The sequence below is a fragment of the Dermacentor andersoni genome, chromosome 1 (genome assembly GCF_023375885.2).
Source record: "Dermacentor andersoni chromosome 1, qqDerAnde1_hic_scaffold, whole genome shotgun sequence".
Taxonomy (NCBI): domain Eukaryota; kingdom Metazoa; phylum Arthropoda; class Arachnida; order Ixodida; family Ixodidae; genus Dermacentor; species Dermacentor andersoni.
This window is the reverse complement of record NC_092814.1, coordinates 187721897-187745523: the sequence shown is the minus strand read 5'-3', so window position 1 is coordinate 187745523 and position 23627 is coordinate 187721897. Positions and strand designations below refer to the sequence as shown.

Sequence of the window (23627 nt, the reverse complement as noted above, 5' to 3'; positions counted from 1 at the left end):
GCTCGCAGCCCAGCCGGTCAGTGGCAGTTGAAAAGGTACTGCGGCTGTTTCGCTTAAATAACCTCAAGCCAAGAGTGCTAAAAGCTCTAACGTGCACGCTTTCCAGAAACATCAACGTTAACAATCAGAAGCAGCAGTATATATTACAGTGACCAGACGAGAGTATGAGTCCATTGAGATCGAAAGGATGTAAAGGAGCTGGGCAGGTTGTGTAGTGCGCAGAAGAGCTAGCCAGCGGTAAACTATACATTGAAAGAATTGGCGCCAAGGAAAGGATAACGCACTTGGGGGCAACGGAGAATTAGAGGGACTGAGGGTAATAGGCTATTTTTTATGGTGGTTTCAGTTGACACAGCATAGGGGTAGTTCGAGATCTCTGGAAGAGGCGATTGTCCTGCGCTCGGTTTAATTAAGCTGATGGAGATGGTTATACCTTGTCTGTGACTGAATAACGTGCTTGTAACTGACTTAAACGTTAGAGAATGTCTTGCAGAAGTGAAAGGACCTAAGAGGTAGTATCTGCTTAAATAATTTTGCAAAGGTAATAAACTTTTTGATTGATTTTTTTATTCTCACCTGCGTGTTTTCTTGTTCTTTATTAATTTACTTTTATTTCAACACGAATAATGTTATGGGCCGTGGAGGAAACGCCGCTGGGCGCTTTATAGGGTCTGCGGCCCTGACTAATAGGCTATGGAAAACGGCAGGCGACATCTAGAGAATTCAACATGTGAGCCGTTGCTTTAACGTGTAAGACATAAATTAGCGACATTAAAGAAACGTACAAAAAAAGGGTACAATATACAGATCATTCACAACACCAAAGTACAAATGCACCGCAAATTGCAATCATCCGAACGTTGCATATAACAATAAAAAATACTGTTAGAGCGGAATCGAATACGGATTGTGCAATTTCCAAAATTTCGACATTCCTTTCTCACAGATATAGGAAGGCAAGAACGTTGGATTCGCTTAACAAAAGCCCTGCATCGAATGCAGAAGCGTTTGATGAGAGACTCCGTCACACGAATTTCATGCCCCCAAATCGGTTCCTACGGTAGCCAGCGCTTAGGGTCGACCCTGACCTCAGCGCACGGGCTGTTAATGCGTCGTTAAAGCAGAGCGAAAGGCTTCTAAGATGTTCTGCAGTGCACCGCCCCTCACGTGCGTGAGTGTCTGCTCAGTCTGTTGGTAAACGCCTGCGGCGTCTGCAACACCAGGTGTCTCCGTCGCAGGGACAGCCTCTGTCCAAAGTTTCCGAGCCACTCCATGGGAGCCCGATCCGAGCCAACGTCCCGGGCTGCCGTTACGTGCACGCGCCGGTTAACAGGTGTGGAGGGCGACATCTCGCGTACCCATTTCGCACTGCGTTGGCTTATACCACAGAAGCCCCTCCGCGGCTTTTCAACAACAGCTCCGGTCGGGCATGGAGATTCCCTGTAAACATCAGCGGGAATGACCACGCCGACGAAGCCACCCGGTCTGCACATGAAAGTGGTCAACGAGTCTTCATTCCGCTTTCGCGAACAGACGCTGCGGCTGGGCTGCGATTGATGTCCCGTGATTGTACTTTGCCCCTGTGGGACTCGAATGTTTTCACCATGTGTGGTTTGCGTTCGTTGTCTCCGGACATACGGATGCACCTCCCGCCTGGGTTACCACGACGTGAACAGACCATGCTATGCCGTCTGTGGCTAGGCGTTGCCTTTACGAACTCATATGCTTTCCTCATTGGAATGGCCAACAGCCCTACGCGCGACACATGCAACATCGATGAGACGCTTGCACATATTATCTGTGTCTGCCCGCGATATATAGTGCCCAGAGACAAATGATGTGCAGAGTACTGGACCAGTTGGACAATCGTCCACTATCAGAGCTCAAAGCTTTAGGCCAGTGCTCCGGAAGAACATCCGCGTTGAAGGCCTTACTCGCGTCATTAAGGTTCCTGTAGTCTACGGGGCTTCACGATAGATTTTAAGAACGCCGTCCCCTACCGCTCTATAGTGTACGCGCTTTGTTCGTGCTCGTCTCTATCTCTCTCTATCTCACCCTTCCACTCTCTTTCTCTTTTTATCCCCCTTAACCCTTCCCCCGTGCAGGGTAGCCAACCGGAACTACCTCTGGTTAACCTCCCTGCCATGTCTCTGCCTTCTATTCTCTCTCTCTCTCTCTCTCGGCAAGCGCTGTGCGCATTTCGTACCACGACGGGCGCTATGAATTAGCACGACAATAAATCGAGAACAAACCATAAGCGTAGCAACGGGCGAACGCTTCTTGCGATTAAACGTTGAACTACGGCATCTCAACGACAGATAACGGCCGAATAAATTGGGCAACAGCTCGGCACATCGCGAGGTCGAAGCTTTTTACAATCGCCAACTAAACAGCTTCCGCTGCAAAGCACGGGGCAAGTTGCAACTCTCGGCGTCTTTTTCCCGAACAAAGGTGCGCGCGAGGCGTTCAGGCTCTGCGCACGTCGAAGTAATCACCACGCGTCCGGCCAGCCACCGTGGAGGCAGCTCCTATTTGTTCACGCCGGGATCAACGCCTCCGTAATCTCGGCAGAGAAATGGCGAGCGATCGCACTCGGACGTAGTGACTGGTGTACGGTTTCGATTACGCCAGGTTCGATTCGGCAGGAGCGGCGCTGCGCGGGTCGTAATTTCCTGTTTGGACCTGCGTTCATGGCTAGGCTTTAGCGAGAAAATTGCGACCAAGGAGGAGGCCGAATTGAAATCGATGCGGGAGGAGAGTGTGAACAGCTGCCGACAGCAGAAGTCAGGGCCGATGATTGATGGCGGCGACGCCCGTGTGTATACAGCGCTAATGCTTTAGGCGATAACGGCGCACGAAATAGTTTCACGCAGCCGAAATATTAACAGATTGCCGCGCCCCAAGTTGTGGAAGGGAAGTTTAAAAGCAAGTATACACCACCTGCCTCCCACATGTCTGTTTCAGACGTTATAGGCAGTCTGTTAGGCACTCCTTTGTGAGCGAATGCGAGCAACGCAGACTTTTTCGTCTTGCCCTGCTCGTTCCTGAGCAACAGGGAAAAATTAGAACTCGTACATAGTGCATACAGTGACAACATAAAACTCACCATGCGCACCCTCGTGCGCGTGATTAAACGCCACTGCTCTGTATACGGACCATCAGTAATTCCGCGGTTAGGAAAGTCGTGGGCGAACAGTTCCTTCAAAGAAACACAGCCGCTCTGCGCAAGGAAACGGCGTACTGATCCCGAGTCCCGCGCGCCCACAGCAGGTGGGCCATTGAGCTCGGCGTTGGCGGCCGGAGAAGGGCATGCGGCGGGGGCAGAGGATCGCAAGAGTAGGGAGCCCATTCAGGGCCGCTTAGGCCGTGTGTGCCTCGTAGCGGCGGCAACAGCGGTGGGCGCGCAGTTGATTGTGCCGGCTGTGATCGATCGGGCTTTTTGGCCCTGCCTCAGATGCGGCCCAGAGATTAAAGTGGCGGCGGTATTTATAGCGGGGCCCGGAGGCCCCGCTATCTCCCCCGCGCGCGCCTCCAAAGGCGGCGCACCCGCCGAGAGAGATGTCCCGAAAGAAACTTGCTCCCCCAGCGATCCCCTTCCTCCTCCCCTGATTTCTCGGGAGGTGATGGATAAAGACGGCGGGCGCTGAGCCGGGCGATGGGCGAGCGAACAATGAGCAGCAGGGGCGAGCGCGGACGACGACAGATCGGACGCAACAAACGCGGGGCGCGTTTTTGCCCCCCACCCCCCTTATCGCCACCACCGCCGGCTGCGCTTAGGGCAGGATCGGATGCTGCGAGTCAGTCAACGCCATCCCCCAAGAACTGCTGAAGGCGTGCGTCGCGTTCTAATCGATGCTGCTGCTGCACGTGCTTGCGACTTCCCTTCCTTGGGTGTTGCTCTAATCTGTACAATACGGCACAGCGAGAAAACCCGACAGCGGCTCGATTCCAAGGAGCTCCTCCTTAAACGAAGCGGCCGGGCGGAGGAGTACTTTTTTCGCTGTGCCAGGATAGCGCACTTTCATGGAAAAGGGGGGAAAGAGAAAAATAGTCGCACGTAGAGGGGGTGGGGGGTGCATTAGCGCGAGCTCCCGCTGCCATAACTCTGCCGCAGCGTGAACTGTAATTTAGCGCACACTCGTCACCGGCTCAAATTAGTATTTAAATGCCCTCACCGCATCAAAAAAAAACTTTTTTTTTTTGCGTATATGACTAACTTTCCGTATTTTTTTTTTCGGCGTCCGGCAACAGAAACGGACTTAGCGATTTCTAACAAACCCATACGGGTGCCCTGCGGCGGCGCAGATGTCAAAATGCGGAACAGATTGGAACGCTCGCCGTGAACGATAGCGTAACGTCAAGGTTATCGCAGTATATAAGCAGGAGAGGTATCGGTGCTAAAAAAATCTGCGTTATCGATGTGGCGGGCACGTATAGTTCCTGCACCCGAAGAACAATATGCGTACGAGGAGTGCCGGAGGGAACAGCAACGAGGATGTAAACGGCGCCGGCGCGAAACGACCACCGACGAAGAACGTTCCCGCGATTCTGAACAACAACAACAATCGCGAGCCCGGGCACCTCCGAACGAGCAACGACGCCAGACTAGCGACGGAAGAAATGACAACGTTTCCACTCTGTGAAGCTGGAATGGCAGTGAAAGCACTTTGATTTTCGTTTGAGAGCTTTGAATGTTGTCAGCTTTCGCTGCCATTCTATCTTCACAGAGTGGAATGGTTGTCATTCTTTCTGGATAAAAGATTATGATGATTACGATGGGCAGGAAGTCAACACCAGGGCCCACCTTGCCACACGGATTTGTTTCCATCGAAATGGCGACGAAGAGCGCGGGTACCACCGCGGCCTTGGCACTCTTCGGAGCCCACGAACAGATTGCACCCGCAGCACAGTAGTTCAAGCGTAAAACTCTCATCTAAGAACCAATTCATTATCGCCCCGAAACACGGTGTTCGTTTAACTTTATGAATGATAATGCAATAAATTGTTTGAAAAAGGCTGAAAATCAATTCGTTAGTGCTTAGTTGAAACCAGAGGAGAACGGGAGAAAGCAGGGATGGCAAGCATTAAAGCGTCTTGTTGGCAACCCTATACGTTGGGGGAGAACAAGAGAATACAAAGATGAGATGAAAAAGAAGGCAGTGAATGAGTGAGGGTGCGCAGATGGCGCCACACAGTCAAGGGCATTCGCACAGACCACTCGGCTTCAAGAATCACAGAAGTGCCTTCACTGCCTTGTGCGCCGACTCGAGACTGCGAACGTCGTTCAAGAAGCGCCTGCACGAACGGTGGCCCATCATCCAGTCACCACAATGCGTTGCAGAGTCATTGTCATTGCGTTTCAAATCGAGCACAGTGGCACAATAAATGTTCGATGTTCTCTTTGCAGACGCAGACTGTCAGGATTGAGGGCTCAATCCCATCGCTCGTAACCCGTTGTCAATTCGGCATCAATTCGAAGGTAGCTGGCCCATGCCGTCATCCAACTTATCCACGCTGAGGACATTGATAAAGAGAAGGACTGCTTCTCATCGAGAACGAGGAATATAGGTTTATTTATAGTATTTACATGCAGTTCATCAGTCTAGCATGACTGCGAGAGAAAGTACGTCAGTCTAACACGACTGCTTGAGAGAGTGTGTCGAGCATCCGCACAACAGCGGTTTATAAACACTCGGTCCCCCCTTGATTCCAAGGGGACGGAAACGTTCGTCCAGTCATTGTAAACACGCTGCCGCTCCCCGGGACGGCTTACACACACATACGCACACACACACACAGGTTCACTGTCCGGAACCAACGTCACACGGACTTCGTAGAACTCTGGGCTGATCCCCGCAGCGCGGCCGGGTGCCCCTTTGTCTTGCGTCTCGGACGGCGCGTGGGAAGGAGCATCAGTAGACGTTCCCGCGGGCACACTCCCCCGCTCACGGCCGACCCGGGTAGGCGGTGTCCTGTTGCGCACAAAGCCTGCTTCGTCGAGCTCATTCAGTCACAACGGCGACGAGGCTAGAGCGTAACGCCAAGGAAAGTTGCCGCCCCTCTCGCAAGTGGCTGGCAAAACTTGCACTTCAGCTGGCCGTTCTTAACAAGACATCCCACGCACCAGTTTCTGTAATTCCAATTAGAGTAAAGTGTAAGCCTTTGTGAAGGCAACTCCTAATCACAACCGATGCAGCCACAGAACAAATCCAGTGTGTTGTAAATTGCACCCTGGCAAGATTATCGTATTCGAAGACAATTCCATTTTCCTTTATCCTTCCAGAGCTGTTATATTTGAAAATATTTCCTGTGGGACTCTTGACGTTCAAATGCGGGAGTCTTGACAAAAAGACAAGCTCCTCATATGACTTAACTTATCGAGCGGGAAAGAGAAAATCGGTGCTTTTTCTTTTTGCCAGCCGAAAGCAGGAACGCCGCTGTTATCAAGTCCAGCCAGATTCTATGCTAGCGTGCTATACTAAATCTGCTACGTCACAAGTGGGGTTTGTCTGTGGTGAGACTCCCGCCTCTGAACGCAAAATTGCAGTACATGAGTGCCAAATTTGTCCATGAATATATCGAAACGCAATCGTTCTAGAAAATTCAAGCAAGATGGAGTTGTTTTCAGATACGATCATTTTCACGATACTAATTTAAAGATGTGCCATAATTGCTAAGTTCGGAAGTTAATTAGCAAATATTAGCGTCTCAGTATAACGACATCTCACTTCTCGCGCGTGTTTCCTGCTGCTGTGTGTTGCATTTCTGCATACTACATCCACGTGCGTTTAATCGAGTAGCGGAAAGCAGAGTGCTTCCCGCCTTGTTGCCTTAGCCCGTAGATAATCCTAAACCGCACCAAATGGTTAAAAAGACCGCTCCCCGGAATGGGCTAACATTGGAAAGCTTACTCTCGTGTCATAGCTTTATACTAATAATTCAGCATTGTCTTGGCTAAAAAGCTCGAAACGCTGCACCTCACCAGCTTTTTTCGTTTTTGTTTTTTCGTATCCTTAATATTTAATGTGGTCGAGGTTCCTGAGAACGCCGTGGGTATCGTACCATCAACTATCATAGTTATTCATAGAATGAGCACCGGTGAGTTACGAACTTTTCTATCCTCCGAACAGCTCTGTGGATACTATTCTTTCGGCTATTCAATACTGTAGACGATCGCACGTTTAAAAATCGACCACACTGCGCCGTGCAGAGTCCACATTGCGTAAGAACATTGCGAGTATCGTGAATTGACCGCATCCCGCAGCAAGGCGGAAGCAATGGCCGCTTGGAAACCGCGGTCCCCGCACGTCCAACCTGCCGTCCCCGCAGTCGTGTATGATGAAAGAAGGACGCCGTACTTGAATTCCAGCAGCAATGGTGCCTGCGATGGCAGTGCAGTCTATTAGGCCCCCGTCGTCTTTCTTCATGTCCCAGGAAAGTTAATACACACTTCATAGAAATGTGCTGCTGCCACACAGCGACACTGAACAGCACGGCCGGTGGTCCCCGCGATTCTGATCACAACGAGCGAGTCCCGACGCTGTGTGCGACCGAGCCGTGGTCCTGGCAATGTTTTCCGAGCCAGCTCGCTGTGCCGGTGCTGCTGATTTTTTGTTTGTGAGGCGGCCGCGGCCCGAGAGGCTTGTCGTCGTAAGAAAGCGGTCGGTTTGTAGTATGTTGTGCGGCCGGCACATCTTTTTCATCCCCGAGCCAATTAAGTTGGCGATGCCCGCGGGAGCAGCAGGAGCGGTGCTCTCGCTGGCTGTGTCGCTTGGTGGCGCGAATGAATCTGGCCCTGCGGCATAAACACGGGGCCGCGGCAGCAGCAACAGAAAGTGCGTCATCTGCGCCCGAAACACGCGGGCGCGCCTGCGTGTGAAGCCCCACCGGGCCGCCCCTCGCGACCATTTGTGCAAATCGTGGCGAGCATTAGGCGCAGCTGCCCCGGGGCCCAGCAGAGGGACCGGGCTCATGATGCAGCACCCTGTCTCGTTACGCTGCCTCTCTAGGAGGCCCCCTCGGCCACATCTGACAGTGCCATACCCTACCCCCACGCCTCATCTCTAGGCCCAAACTTCGTGCCCTTGCAGCCTCCACCTCTACACGTGCACGTACAATCGCTCATACCTGATTGGGCGTCACTTCTCTTCGGCGTCGAACTTGGTGACGTCTCAAAATAAGCCCCAAGATTCACCGGCAAGAATAGCATTTTACTGAAGTTAGTTCCATAAGTGTAAAGCTATCAGATGCGCTGACCGCACCTTACGTAACCGATCATTATTTCAGTAGTGATTTATATGCTTGCGCTTCTTTGTGCCTGTTCTTGGTTGTGGGCTACGATATAGCTATAGATGAGCAGTGTCAGATGAATGCGTCAACGGAAAACGCAGCCAGCTCTCACTCGGCTCTAGTTCTACTCTGCTTGTACTCAGCATCGTGACTTTGTAAGTATTGCTAAACACGATGTTGGTTAAATTTAATCCATACTGTATGGTTTTTGACCGACAGGTTCTAGTTCGATTTAACTTTATTGCATTTACAGAAAGTAAATGTTTATTCTGTTTGTAGCTGTAGCTAACGCCACGTCATTTCGCGACCCATAATTTTTCTACGTCGTTTCGAATGAAATAATAAAAATAATCGATGGTGGCTGTCGCATGCCCTGCATCCATAAATCTAGATGATCATACAGGTTTATACCTATATGAAAACCCGTACGTTCCCATACAAACCCGTATGACCATATAGGATTATGGTACAGGATATTTGGGTCTTTTAATGGGGATTGATTGATTGATTGATTGATTGATTGATTGATTGATTGATTGATTGATTGATTGATTGATTGATTGATTGATTGTACTGGAAACGTTACGAGAGTTTGTTGCTGGCATTTGCAGATCATGTAATTGCTTTCGCAAGCCAACGAGGAGAGCGGGTAGGGTGCACTGCGTGTGCGAGCGAGCCAGATGGCACACAGCTTCTGATCTTGTGCTACGTCGTATTGCCTTTGCAGAGAGCGGCCTGACGTCCGGTGCAGTGGCGCTAGTGTCGGTACTGGCGACCCTATGCTTCCTGCTGGTTGTGGCCGGCGGCGCCACCTGGTACCGGTACCGGCTTAGGCGGCGGTCAAGAGCCGGCCTGCCGTTCTGGAGCATCGAACTTCGAGAAGACAAACCAGCTCCAGCGGCGGACTACCAGCACCTTGAGGCCGCCTCGAGTAAGCTCGTCGTTCAGGACGAAGAAGCGGCGCGGCTCGATAAGTGCTCGCCCGTTCCGCCGCAGAGGCCGTGCACGGGAGGGACGCCTGAGCTGTCGCAGTGCCCGAACGGCGGACTGTGCCAGTGAGACACCTTGGGACACTCGTGGACACACCGGATGTGCTTAACCGGACTTCGCGTGATGATCTGCTGTCGTTGTTCTCCATTTCGCATTATTATTGTGCTATATCTTTCTTAAAGGTAAATACTCTTGGGCATTCTCGGAAATTTTCTGTGAGCCCTGTAAGGAGGATAAAAACACGGGTGCCAGCCAACAGAATAAGGATCTCAGCGTAAGAAAACTAGAGTGGCATGAAGGCTTTAGGTCCAATCAGTCTCATCTCATGTAACCCATTCGAATGAACCCAAAACCCTTCGTCCAGTAATCTATCAAGTTTAATACCAACTTCGCAAAATACCTAATGCAAGTAAGGAGGTATCTTGAGCGACAGCATATGTAACAACTCGCTTAAGGCGAAAAAACACAAAGAAATTGAACACGTTCACACACGTGGAGGAAGGAAAAACTGTGGAGAGGCTCTGACGTCACTCTCCGTGACCCTCAGTGACAACGGAACTTGGCCTTACTCCGCCATCTTGTCGGGGCAGATTTTCCTCTCTTGATTACATTTGTCGCCTTCAGCGCGCAACCACGCTGGGCTGCGCAGACGTGCGCGCGCCGTACTGATCCGAGCAATGGATCGAATCGCGGTGTACCATCGCCGATACCGTTGCCAAGGTCATTTCATGCGCTATCGTTGAAAGGCGTTCATCATGAACTCCTCAAGTTATACTGTGAGGCCAGTCTCCAGAAACTTTTGCCGCTTTTTCTTAAAATAAATCTGTGCATTCTCAATGCACTGCAAGAGAGTACAGACAGTTCCTGTCTGTAGCACAGCGGTTTCAGCCTGTGATGGCACGTTAGCGTTAATCCACGGAAGACAGCAAATATATTCCCAGATCCTCCTTCGTCCGAGGCGTGATATATGGTGTACGGCGCGTCAGGCGCGCTCATTTCACGCTTTTTTACTTCTTCCAGTCCTATCTAGCCACAACAGCCGGGAGAGCATAGTCTAGATAACACAGCGGAACAAAACACGGAGACTAACGCAAACCTGCACACACAAAGCCTTTGACACGGTACGAGACCTACGGGGCAGTACACGCGAGAGCACACACTACCATAACAAATCCTCCATTGAGCCCCGACAACATGACCTCTAACCTCTCCTCAGTCTTTTTCCTTCCTCCATGTTTACACGGTACTGGCACGGTACTAGAAAGCCCGGTGTATCCGTGTTTCTCTCGTCTGTTTAATTTAACTGAAGTTTTCAGGCATGTATGAAATAACAATCGCACTTATTACACCGTGATTCACTGCCACACCACTGATTGTGGTCGACCAGTATGCGTCGGATTCGGCAACTTGTTCTGGTCGTAAAGTGAACCGGGAAACACGGATCCATGGTTTATGTGCAACGTGTGTCTATCACGGACATTGTAGCGCCTCAGTAGCCATTGATACAGCTGACACCATCTGTCGCACCAAAGAAGTGTTCCGGCTTGACTTTCTGAATGATATACAGGTATGTCGCCTCGTTCTACATAGTACAATGGAAGCAAAGAACAAAGTACGTTATGGGATCCTCGAGATCTATTGCTGCTTACGGATGCATTTCTGATCTGGGGACATGATTGTCCTGGTGGTTTTAGGATGCGGCGTTTGTTGGACGTTGTCGCGATCTCATCTCTTACCAAGCGACAGGGCATACGCCAGTCTTAGCTCATCTACTGTAAGCGCGTCACACGTGCTGATGGTAAAGTGTTCATTAACCATTCAAAAATGTGAGCTATATGAAGGTTTGCGTGGCAAAGAATGCAACTCAGAAAGAGGATAAGCAAGAGCCCCTCTCCTCCAAAGTCTTTCCCTGTGAAGTTACGTTGAGCTTCATCCCAGCAAAGTGTATATGTATAACAAAAATGGCTATATACATGCAGGGGATGAGGGGAGTGCCTGCATGCAAGAGAATTTGTGAATGCATGTACTCGTTAAACGTGACATGTGCGATGTTCTATCTTCAGAAGAATGGAGAATATAACGTGTGAGTATCAGTTGCACTATACTATGCAGGCGCTAGCATGAAACGTTGCACACATCCACGTTTTCCGAATATTACAATTGTACACTTCATGCCGTGTGATTGCCTTTAGCGGCACTAAGTGGGGCGCATGCTCGTCATGTTTATTAATCAAAGTCAAAGGAAGGGCACATAGTCTGTGACGTTGCGGCCATCTCAGAGCAGAAGGCGACAGAAATCGACGTCGATGTGTAGGGCGAGCGCCCCGCAATCTATAACCACGAGGCGGCGGCTTTCGAACGGTAAAAAAAAATGAAAATTTTCAACAGCTATTTTGACTGCTCATCCGCGCGAGTCGTTGAGATAAAGTTACGCGATCTTTAGCGTCACGGCTTTGCTGTTACTTCTGTGCGTCATAACTGCCACAAATTGTCATGCACCCTAGTTTAGCTTCGCGCTATTTTCGAGTGGATGGCAATTTTTCCCTTTCATGAACTTTCCTCCACCTTGCGGGATTCCGCAGAACTGATTTGACAAAGACACAAATCTTTACTCGTCGCAAGTAACTTTAGCAGGCCAATTTCGAACGACCTTTCTAAACTTCCTGGCTAGCTTGGTTTCAGGTTGGCTGCAACGACCCCAGAGCAGAGAATTTGAGGTGAAGCAACTATAGCAATAATTTGATAGCTGACCAGGCATGTCGCTGTTATGAAGAGTTAGGCTGTACAAAATATACAGTTCATATCAGATATGCGAAAAGAAATTCACTATACCTTCACATGTCACGGGGAACTTAGCAAGCAAAGCGGCTGTCATATATCCGACATTCTTCTCTATCCCGTCAGCAACCGTGAAGAATGTCACAGAGTCAATCTGTAAAAGATTCACCATGGAAAAAAAATATTAAAGACGTATGTAGGGAAGGGATTCGTGTGTTGGTCGTCAGCTTGAAGGAGAGTCGTTCAGATTTAATTAACTCAGTTAGGACAATGGCGTCACAGTTATAATTGCTCGTATACGGAGGTGAGTGCGCGCTGCGAAGCTGGCTTACTGTCACGAACTCTTCGCCTCCTCACAGAGAGATTATTTTTAAAAAGCCGGGACATGCGCAAATTGTAATAACGAATTTTACAACGTTCAAATTCGAGGAGCAATGGTTGTGCCAACGGCACCCGTACTTTCTCTATAGTCCTTCTTTTTTTTAATGCCCAGAAACCACCTTCATTTTCGCTGTTGCCCACGTTCACCTCGCGACCCTTCTATATCTTCGGAAGAGGCTACAGGCTTGAGGTCTGCAGTGAGTTTGGCACCCAGCCAGACTTTAAGAGAAGGGCGGCATGGAAGGCAAAATCATTGTCCTTAAAGTAGTGTGTTACCGTTTGACGCCAAGATAACGTCAAGAATCGCGGGTTTCCTACAAACGAGAATTGATAGGTGTTGCCTGCCGTGAAACTTGATTGCCCCGTCCCGTCTGTGAAAGGAAGAGAGAGAGAGAGAGAGAGAGAGAGCAGAAACAAGCACTACAGGCAAAAGCCATAGCTGCCGATTCGGCACGTCATAAAGCTGCAGCGTTCTGCACTATCTACTCGAAAAAGATATTGTTGCTGGCTGCGGCTAGCTACGCGCTCCGTTATGACTTGCTAAAGCTTTGAAAAGTCCATGGTTTCGCTCGACGAATTCATCTCGTAACAGGCGCGCAGCCCATGGGGCTTTCATAAACCGTCTGCCAGAAAAGGAGAAAAAACGTTGCACGTGAGTGAACAGTCAGTATTTTCCCCACATGTGGCCCCGATACGTTCAAGAAACTGCATTCTTTGCAGATTTTAGGCCCTGTCGACAATGTCAGCTAGACGAGCGAGGCCAGCATTAGAGGCAGTGAGGCCTTTGTTTCTTAATGCTCTGTTTATTTTTTATCTTTTTTCACAATGAAGCTGTTCTTGCGAATAGATACGGTGTACGGCGTCCTATTAAATTAAATCCTGGGGTTTTACGTGCCAACACTGTGATCTAATTATGAGGCGCGCCGTAGTCGGAGACTGCTTATTAATTTTGACCATCTGTGGGTTCTTTAACGCGCACCGAATGCACGGTGCGTTCCGCCCCCATTGAAATGCGGCCGCCGCACACTTCCGATCCAAACGTGCGTGTAAAATGCCGATAAAAATTAATTCAGAACAAGTAATAGAGATAGCTCAATCCAATAAAAGTTAGAGGGAATATTGGCCATGTCACTGGTAATGGATGCGTCGGCGAAGTTAAAACAGCGTGAGATAATTAAGGAATTTGTGGTGAATTTTACCAAATGTTCGTTCAGCACACTTTGAAGCTCTCAACAGTGCGGTGTTTCAGAACGATCGGGTACATCGAGATGAAAGTTGCTAGCGGTAAAACGTCCGTTAGGGATAAATGTACTGGAGAAATTTCAAAGTTTGTATTATAAGGGACGCACTAGCAAATTATATAAGTTGCGCTAGTTGGAGTTCACCCGCCGTGGTTACTTTATAGCTATGGTGTTGGGCTGCTAAGCACGAAGTCGCGGGATCGAATCCCGGCCATGGCGGCCGCATTTCGATGGGGTCGAGAACACCCGTGTACTTAGATTTAGGTGCAAGTTAAAGAACCCCAGGTGGTCGAAACTTCCGGAGTCCCCCACTACGGCGTGCCTCATAATCAGAAAGTGGTTCTGGCACGTAAAACACGATAATTTTTTTTTTAGTCGGGGTTCTCGTTAGTTGCCGGGGGACTAAAACATTTGCCAGTCACTGTATTAAAACAAACCAGTCACTGTATTAATTGACGTCCATACTCCGCCTACGTTATCAGTGACTATGAACGGTGAGTGATAAGAAAGGAATTGAATCGAGCGAAATGAACCCTGTAATGTAAGGATTTCTTTCGCTCGATTCTGTTTCTTTCCTATCATTCACCGTTCGCTATCGGTCCGTACGTCCCGGCGATAACGCAGACGGAGCGCCACTCCGACCACTAACGAAGCTCGAAAAGACAATGAATTGGAATAGCATCTAACGTACTAAAAGAGAAAAAAAAGCAGTAGATGTTTGAAAAGGGATTCCGAGAGCACCACAACTTCGAACTCTTGTTCTGAATCAGCTCTTCTTGCTTCAATAACGTAAAAGAGGAGGAAGAAGAAAGAAAGGGAGAAGGCAGGGATGTTAACCAGGAGGGCATCTGGTTGGCTGCCCTACGCTGGGGGACGTATAAAAAGAAATAACGCGGCTTACGTGCAGCGAACACTGAAAGTTAGAAACGACCGTGTCGCGTCGTTACGCCATAACAAAAAGGACTTTGTCGGCATTGTGACCTGTTTGTGTTTCAAGTGCAAAATTGTAGGCTATATTTCAACGGTGTGGCCTAAATATGAGAATGAATCGTTGGTCGTGTTAACACGTGGCGTGCGATTCAAATACGTTAATCGCAAGTGGTTGTAAAAATATATTACACATTCCGCTATGTTTATTCGCTCGGATATACGCGTAACATGTTCATTTGAAAAGGGCGCATACTTACAGCAGACTGAAAAATACCTGCAGTGTTTGTAAGGGCATGAATGGAACTGTTCGGATGGCTGCCGACAAGGGCTTCACTATTCGACTTCTGTTTTCCGTCAAAACTTTTCCGGTGCATACTGTCTTGCATGGTAGCATGCCCCATTCCCCGTGTATGTTGCTTTCGACTTATTGATACGTTGGTACCATCTGAGAAAGAAAGCACTTGGCTAATGCGTTATATTTCGGCGTTTTAATGCGGGGGGTGGTCGTCAAAAGACGCCGTAGACACATTCCTACTTCGTGAATACTGAAAGCAAACCTTCCCGCAGCGATGGGTATATATTTATCAAAGCGTGAGTGTTTTCCTTCTGCCAAGAGAGGGATCAGAAATCCTGAACCTGCTTCTCAGGCCAAATTTGACTAAGGAAAAAAAAGTATCTGAGTGTTCATGTGCAAGCGCATTTTAACAAGGTACGCCGTGTACCGGCTTGCGGTTGACACTGGCTGGCTACTTAATCGCTGTTACTTTCCCCACCCGCTCACTAGAGTTATGCTGACTATAATATCAAACAGGCAAAAGCGACGTCAACATTCCCGGTGAATGTAAGACTTATTTTCTAGCGCACGCGCGCCGTTGTGTGATGCGAAGTGCATTGAAATGTCTTGGGCTTTTGTTAGGTTCTGCCCTCAAAATACTGTAGTAAACGAATTATATTGTGGTCCACAGTTGTGAACAATAAAAAACCACTATACAGGGCCATATTTGGTATTTTTCAACGTGATTTCTGCCTGTGGTTCAAAAAGTTATGCTGCGGCGGCTTCATTAAGGACGAACCACAATGTGTCACGAGGCAGCACGTTGTCCCACCCTCAAGCTTGTATCAAAGAAATAGAAGTATTGTTGCATGAAGGAAAGCTCGTCGCGGTGTATTTCATGGATGCATTTAAGTAGTTACTCCAAAGGGTGTCATTTTTGTCAAAACCAAACTGAAGCGAAGCTATAGCCGTTTCATCATACGTTCATAGAATTTACGGACCCATATGCGCATATTTCCTCCATCTTTAATTTTTTTCAATGTCCAGAAGCCCACGGAAGAATAAAGAAGGCCAGAATGTGTTGCTGTGACTGCTCTCTTACTCTTATTCCTTTAGGTGTAATCAAGCTAAGCATTTTGGTTTACTCTATCGAATTGTATAATTTTAGGCAGACGGCAGCATATGCCTCCGGCTTGTGGCAGCATTGTGGTCTGTCGAAAGCCTGCCTGAAGCATGACCTGGCTGGTTAAGTACAGCAACTATGAGATAAAACTGTTGGTAATGTGGGATTGCTTGTTAGCGTAGATTGCGAGAGCGCCTAACTCGCGCAGGAGCATGTGTAACTGTCTCGTTTGCGATGTCAAGATAAAGTTTGGTCTCGTTAGCTTTTTTTCCATTTTTGAAAAAGTTTCAAAAGTACGTTGAAAATTTGTTTTTGCGCTGATAAAATTGAATCCTGTTAACATTGCTTTTATTTATATTTCATGCCTTTCCAGTGTACAGGATACATTTATTCATGCAAAAATGTGGCGAAAAAGGTTTTCCTGTGACGTTGCCATTGTTTTCTCTTGGTCAGGCTAGTGAGAATGCCCTTAAAACTTCAAACGTCTTCCTTTTTATTTCCTGTCCCTGCTAGTGACCTCATCTTTTATCAAATTTTTCTTGTTAAACAACTTTTTCATCGCTCCTTACCCGACACATTATTTTATTCAGTTTTCAGTCGATTCTACACGACGTTCGCTGGAGCGCAACCAGTGAGTGTTTCATGTACGCATAGATATGTCGCCATGCTGTCCATGACTGTTACTGTACATAGGCCTGAACATATGTCCGGTCACCGTCGTCCAAGCGCTGTGACCGATCGCTGTTTTTTGGTGGAAGGATAAAGAAGAGCTACGCCTTCAGAGTATACTCGCCTGTAAATATGTCTCTTGCACAAGCATAAACCTTCACCACGGACACTTACGGAGCTGCCGCGTGGAGGCGCCTATTGTAGTGACTGTGTGCGTCTGCTCTCCGACCCTTCGTTGACCTGTTGGTGCAAGTGTCAGTGTATGGTGACACACAGCGGATGCGAAGACGCTCTGCGCGCAGAGGAGCGACTGTTTGCCCCGCCCTGTTCGGCTTATATTTTTTTCTAGTCACTTTGCCGGTTTTTACAGCACAAAGTGTTGTCATCTGGATTCGCCCCGTGACTCATGTATTCTTTGAGCCATTGACCATTAAAATCAAGGACGCCCCTCTGTTTCTTCCTGCGTATACGTACGATCAGCACATACATGGGCGCAGGGTGATTAGGAAGAAAAATGTTCGAACTAGGCAGCGCTCGATAAAGTGGTTGAAAACAATATACTGTTACAGGAACTATGGTCCGAAAAGTACGATGCAATTTACCAGTCGAAACTATAGCACTCTTTTGCATGTATTTGATCAGTCTTTGCGATTAACGTGAGTCCATGGCGCCCTACCAGAGTTACCACTACGATCGATGATAAGATTTGAATAGAACTGGAATCTAATGAGAAAGCATTCCCTACAAACTAGCTCGGATCTGCATTGTCTGCTGCAGGAACAGCGCGCTACGGGTGTAGGATTCTCGCTGCATACACTTCAAGGGGTGCTACAAGCGCGTAGCTTCTACAGAGCTACCTCTCAGATTCAAACTATAGTATTGAACGCTGCTGCTCCGTTGTGCACTCTTCTTTCTAACCACCCTGTATGCGCCACAGCTATCAACACACTATTACTCCAATGGGCTGAAGTGTTTAACATGGCGCTTCTCTACACTGCTACGAATTGTAAGTGCTCATGTTCGAGGCATTTTCCTTTCTTGCGACTTACTTACAGCACATATTTGCGGCTTACAGAGTTGCTTTTGCGCAGCTGGAAATATGTGCGTCGCGGAAGTCCACCATGTTGTCTAATACGACTGCGCGCATTACGTCAATGTTGCGATTATCACGCACCTGATCCTGATTATTTTTTTTCTTTATGTAGCGTTTTGCTTTTTACACTCCGTCATTTCCTTCGAAAAGTTGGAGGACGCTTAAGCTTCGCCTTTAAGAGTGGAACGCGATAGGCTTCAAAGATCCCTGACTGCTTGTCACGCTTCCCAGCAACCGCAGCTTTCTTGCGGATGCGTGGAGACGAGGGCGATGGTGGCGTTGCAACAAAAAGAGAGGGCCGCGCCGCTCGGTAAAGGGGTTTGTGTTTGAGCTTCCACGTAACCGAATAATGTTTACTGGTATATTCAAGTCTGTAGGTTGTGTTTAGCTCGTACTTTACGATTTTTCTGACGTATCCTACTTTGAAGAATTCAATTAGTTCAGTAATGCATCTGCTCCACGTGGAGGGCCTGCGTGGTTGTGGTTCGGAATGATATTTCGCCAAGTGACGTCCGACGCCGACATCGGATTTTTTGCGACACGTGGCCCTTAACGCTGTCGCGTTAAAATGTGCAAATACGAGGAGCATTCGTGGTCCTGCGAAAAGGTGAGAGACATATTTATCTTGACTTCAAGAAAGAGGTTGGTATCTGCAGAAAGCAACGTCGGGCGGCTCACTCGCGCCAAATGTGTGTGTGCGTGTGCGTGTGCGTGTGTGTGTGTGTGTGGAGAGGAGGAGGATGACAGAGGGAAGAAGCAAATTCGTAGCTGGAGAGTAGAAACTAGCTGTAAAGCAAAGCTGGCGCATAGATTTTATTTTCGCGGGTGGTTTTATAGGTTTATGCGCGTGTGTTCAAAGTTTTATTCGCCGCGGGCTTCCTACGTTAGTTGGAAGTTAGCGTTTGTTTCACGTGTCTTGTCCATGCTCCATTTTCACTGTGCTTGTTCTGTGGCTATCGCAACAGTGAATACGAAAGCACGCCTGAAATCTCGGTGTATACTCTTGAGTGTAGTACCACAGAATGCAATGCCGTGGCGGACATAAGCGATGATGGTCTGGATGCGGTCTGAAAAGCCCCGTCCAGGATTACGTGAACCTTGGAGCAAGCACGGCGTGGGCGATCGCGCGTGCCACGCAGGGTGCGAAAAGCGCGGCAGCGCCGAGCCGCTAAGAGGCTGCAATCAAAGCAAGCCGGTCGTCGTGACCGCTCCCCTCGCTCCCCCCTCCCTCAACTCCTCTCTAAAGAAACGGAAAGGAAAGGGAACGACGCGGCAGTGAGGTACGCAGTTGTGTTCCTCTAATGGCTCGGAACGGCGTTGAGCCATTTCGGACTGCCTCTTCCCGCGGCGAGCGAAGAATAAACAGCCGATTCGCCTCGCACAAGGCCCAGCGGCGAAAGGCGGCCATTAACAGCTTCGCCAAGGCGACCGACGTCGCAAGAGCTGTTTTACGTATGCAAACCGCGTATATATGTATATATCCCGTGGGTCGGCGCGAGCATGCGCTCGTGTCAGTGCGGTAGTTAAGATCGCGCGCGCTCGCTTTCCGTGATCGCCGGGAGCCCATCCGCGGCATGCACGCGCCCGTGGTTCGGGCTCAGAATCCTCGTCGACCGCATCCCTTTCGGTCTCTGCTCGGAGATCCCGAGACAACGAAAACATTTCGAAACACAGGCATGAAGCAGTAGCCGCGCACTCGCAAAGTTTCTTTCGCGCTCGTAAGAACGATGTTCGTCGCTAACTGTTATGCCATCTTCTTTTTTTTTTTGCCACAAATTAAGACACATACAAAAAAAACGAAACATAGACGTAGGCAAATACCAACAAGGCCAACAAACAGTTCTGTTACGCCATCGCCGCTAGAAAACGAAGTTAGGCTAGTCGGTGCACTTATTCTATTATTTTATTTATTTATTTATTTATTTTACAATACTGCCGCTCTCAGCCGAGAGCCTAGCAGACGGGCATGAACACTTTCTTTTCCCTACATAAATGCATGTGCGAGCTACACAAAGAATGAAAAAGCAACAATATTCAACAAAATACAAAAGATAAGGTAGATAAGCTATACAACACAACACTAAACAAAGCAGAATAATATGAACAACAACCGGGGCATATCATAGTCAAAGCAAAAACGTGAAGTATTTGGAAATAAACAAGTGTATACATTTTTTTTTCTAAGTACTGTTAGTTTAACATAAAGAGAATAGGGAACAAACATGAGAAATCGTTAATAATCTCTTGTGATGAGCTCCAGTTGTGAAACGAACAGGGATAAAGAATTTGTCGCTGTTAATGACGAGTTAAGTTCATTCCATTCTCTGATTACTCGAGGAAAGAATGAGTACCTGAATGCGTCATTAGAAAAGGAATACTCGGTTAGCGTATGTTCGTGTTGATGCCGTGTTATTCTAGATTGCGAATATGAAATGTACCGGGTGATATCAATTTTATACTGACGGTGCAGCATTTGAAACAGAAATTTGAGTCGACCTTGTTTCGCTCTCGTCGATAATGTGTTGAGGCCTGAGGAAGCTAAGAGACGTGAAGGTGAGTCAGTAGTACGATATTTGTTATGAATGAACCTTGCCGCTTTTCTTTGTACACCTTCAAGTTTAGCTATGTTAGTTGCTGTGTAAGGAAACCAAATTGTGTTAGCGTATTCTAAAATAGGTCTCACAAATGTTTTGTAGGCCAGAAGCTTAATGTTCGTTGGAGCGATCTTTAGGCGTCTTTTTAGATAAAATAGCTTTCGTAGTGCAGTAGTTGTAATGTTAGTTATGTGTGTTTCCCAATTGAGGTTTGATGTCAGCGTTATCCCTAAATATTTCTGTTGCTCAACCATGGAAAGAGGCGTGCCATTAACGATATAGGTGAAATGAGAGGGTTGCTTTTTTCTTGTTATTGTCATTGTCACTGATTTATTGACGTTAATAGACATTTCACACTGGGAGCCATAGCATAGTTAATAGCATTTGCCATTGATTCATTACCGAGTTCGTGCATTTTTACTGCTAGTTACATTGTGCCAACCCTCATCGTTATCATTTCCTTCTCTGTCACAAAAGGCAGACTCCACGTTTTTTGGACTGCACTTCAACAGGCTTGAGCATATTTAGGGGAGACGAACAGCGAGTAGAGGCAACACCACCTAGATAGCACAAGGCCTGTTCACTACGCTCCATGACGTCATACTACTTGGCCCGAAATTTCCATTGCCAAGGCTGGCGTGACGAAAGCGGCGACGTCAAAGTCACTGTTGCTTACTCGGGAGCATCCCCATTAGATTCTGTGGCAGTCGGGCCAGGTAGCATGACGTCATGGATAGGAGTGAACAGGCCTTGTGCTATCTAGGTGGTGCTGGTAGAGGCCGTGGTTTTAACGTATTATTGCAATAGCAATTATATCGACACTCCAGGCGCATTTCTGCCGTCGTTGGTGCCGTGATGTTCCGTATAAAGTCCAAGGGCGATAACATCGTCCCCGAGCGCCGTAAACTGTATGTGCGAGTTGGGCGTGCGAAGCTGAGCCGACCATGGTGGCTCAATCTCGCTCACGCGAATTAGATAAGCAGGTAGGAAGCGCGCCGCCTTCCGTCACGCGCAAAGCAACGGGGAAGGAGAGAGAGTGGGTGGTGCTCTACTCCGGCGGCTGCTGCGTATGGTACGGCCGCGCGGGCTCTATTTTGAAAGCGATCTGCGATAGAGACAAAAAGCTAAGCGTCTAGGCACACCGAGGGCCGATAGCTTCGTGTGCGCTGTGTTCTAGCCGCTTAGTTCGCGTTGAAGCGAGAGGCAACATGAAGGTCAATTCGCTCGCTCCTGCTTACGGGCTTCCTCACTCCAGCGTTTTGATAGCGAATTTCCGCGGTCATCGAGTGAGATATGTTCATGTTTGTTCGTGCACGCGTGCCACCATGATTGTTAATTTAGCTAGTGTGCCTATGTTTACAAGTTTATGCCGCCGATAAAACTAGCCTCCTTACTTCATATAGCTGTCGATTAATTTGCTATCGCAATCGATGCTTCGCACTTCGGGCGAAACTGCGACTTTCATTTATGACTGGACATTTATTGATATTTCCAGGGCTTTGGACAAAGGAATTTCTTAGGCTTCAGAGTTGTTGTTCAACACGAAGTTTTTCTGAGTTGCCACCTTTATAACTATGCTCAAACAGCCTGTGTCTCATAATCAAATTGTGGTTTTGGCACGTAAAACCCCAGAATTCAGTTCTGTGTGCCTGAACCAAGGACACACAGAGAACCAAATACCGCAGAACAAGCGCAGACAGCCAACTCAGTTTTTATTTTAAGAACGCCAGCCTTTAGATATCCAGCCCAGAATATATGCATGCGTGCCACCAAATAAATGTACATTACACAATCATAGTCAAAAGGCTATTTCTTTTTCTGGTAACGCAACAGGGGGCACGATTACACGTGATTGTGTCATTTACATGCCTAGACTTCAGTGTGTCATTTACATGTATACACGTAGATGACATAATCACGTGTAAGCGTGCCCTCTCTTGCATTTCCAGAAAAAGAAATAGCCTTTTGACTATGATCGTGTCAGTACATGATTTGTGCACGCATGCCTTTTCTGGACTGGATGTATAAAGGCTGGCGTTCTTAAAAAAATGCAGTGCCATTCCACTCTGCGAAGGCGGATGACCAGCGAACCTGCGTATGTGGGCCCCTTAATGGTGAACTGTTCATTACCGTCAAACGAAGATGATGAGGCACCGGGGAGTATACATACCCATGTATTGTTGCAAAACGCGGCGCGATACCTTTTACTAACGAATCCCGGTGCATATAACACACACGCACCCCATCGCACTCCGAGGGCCCACACTGCTTCACCACAGCCAAGGCGATGCTGCGTTGGTCGACGTCCTGCAGTTCAGTAATGATTGTGATGTCACTTGAAACCCACAAGCGGTCACACACAACACAGGCCAACAACATCCTGGCCGTTGCTCCAGTGAAACGTTCCAAGTCTCCGGGATCGGAGCCACATGGGTGGTTCGCATTTCTTTCCGTTTCGTGGTCCTGGCGGGCAGCACGCTTACAAGACTGCCACCACAGGAGAGCAGAAGAAAAGGAAAGGAGATACGCAAGCGCATAGAACGCCGACAAAGAGAGGGTGGTGCGAACGTAGACATGGCCGACCCGGGTCAAATTGTAGTATCTGTTATATTTGGACCTAAGATATTCAACTTATTTTTGCAAGTTGGCGGAGTGCTTAAAGCCTGCTTCACTTCCGCCGCGGGTCGGCCCGGTATTGCACTATCTTCGGGATCGGCCCACGTATGGGGAGAAATTCTCCATCTACATGGCTCGATAGGCGCACGCAAAAGCCGGCTTCTCTAACCGTTACGGAAAACAGGATTGCTCAAGAGGCAGAATAGAGCATCCTTAAGAATTTCGCGCATACAAGCCAGCGCGTGGAGACGCTTGGTGCGTTTCCTGAACGCCGACGGTTTCCCGTCGGTCTCGCCTCGTGCACCGGCGATGTGCGACGCGTGGAAACCCGCTCTTCATCATGCCAGTGTTGTCAGACGTTTCGTAGCTCGCAGGGCGCTGTTACTTCTATCCAGCAGGAGTCGCCACAAGTGCTGCGTCGCGCCAAGATGTCGCGCACCCGCGTATAACTTTGAACACTGTCCGAGGATTCCACGCACAACCGCTAAACCTTGCTATCGCTGTGAATGGTTCCCTCTTAGGGCGAAAATGGCAGTCTTTAAAATAAGTAAATCGATAAAATTGCCTGGCGGCCGTATTCGAACAGAGGATCTCCAGCACAGATGCTGTCACTATTACGCAACGAACGCTTTTCCTTCACAACCGTGTG

At 48.4% G+C, this 23627-nt stretch overlaps 1 protein-coding gene and 1 pseudogene across 2 annotated transcripts in view; both read left to right on the top strand.

The window, feature by feature from the left end:
* Positions 1-17122, top strand: part of LOC126547364 (uncharacterized) — a 178410-nt gene extending 161288 nt beyond the window's left edge. The window contains exons 5-6 of one of the 2 annotated variants that reach the window (XM_055062891.2): positions 9017-9220; positions 9286-17122. In XM_055062891.2, the coding sequence (XP_054918866.1) occupies positions 9017-9220; positions 9286-9311 (230 nt within the window). In that variant the 3' untranslated portion in view covers positions 9312-17122. Of the gene's footprint in view, positions 1-9016 lie in introns of both variants that reach the window. The other variant, XM_050195340.3, reaches the window with a different exon arrangement.
* A 5814-nt stretch (positions 17123-22936) lies between these two features.
* On the top strand, positions 22937-23088 carry LOC126547491 (U2 spliceosomal RNA; annotated as a pseudogene).
* The last annotated feature ends 539 nt before the right edge of the window (positions 23089-23627 follow it).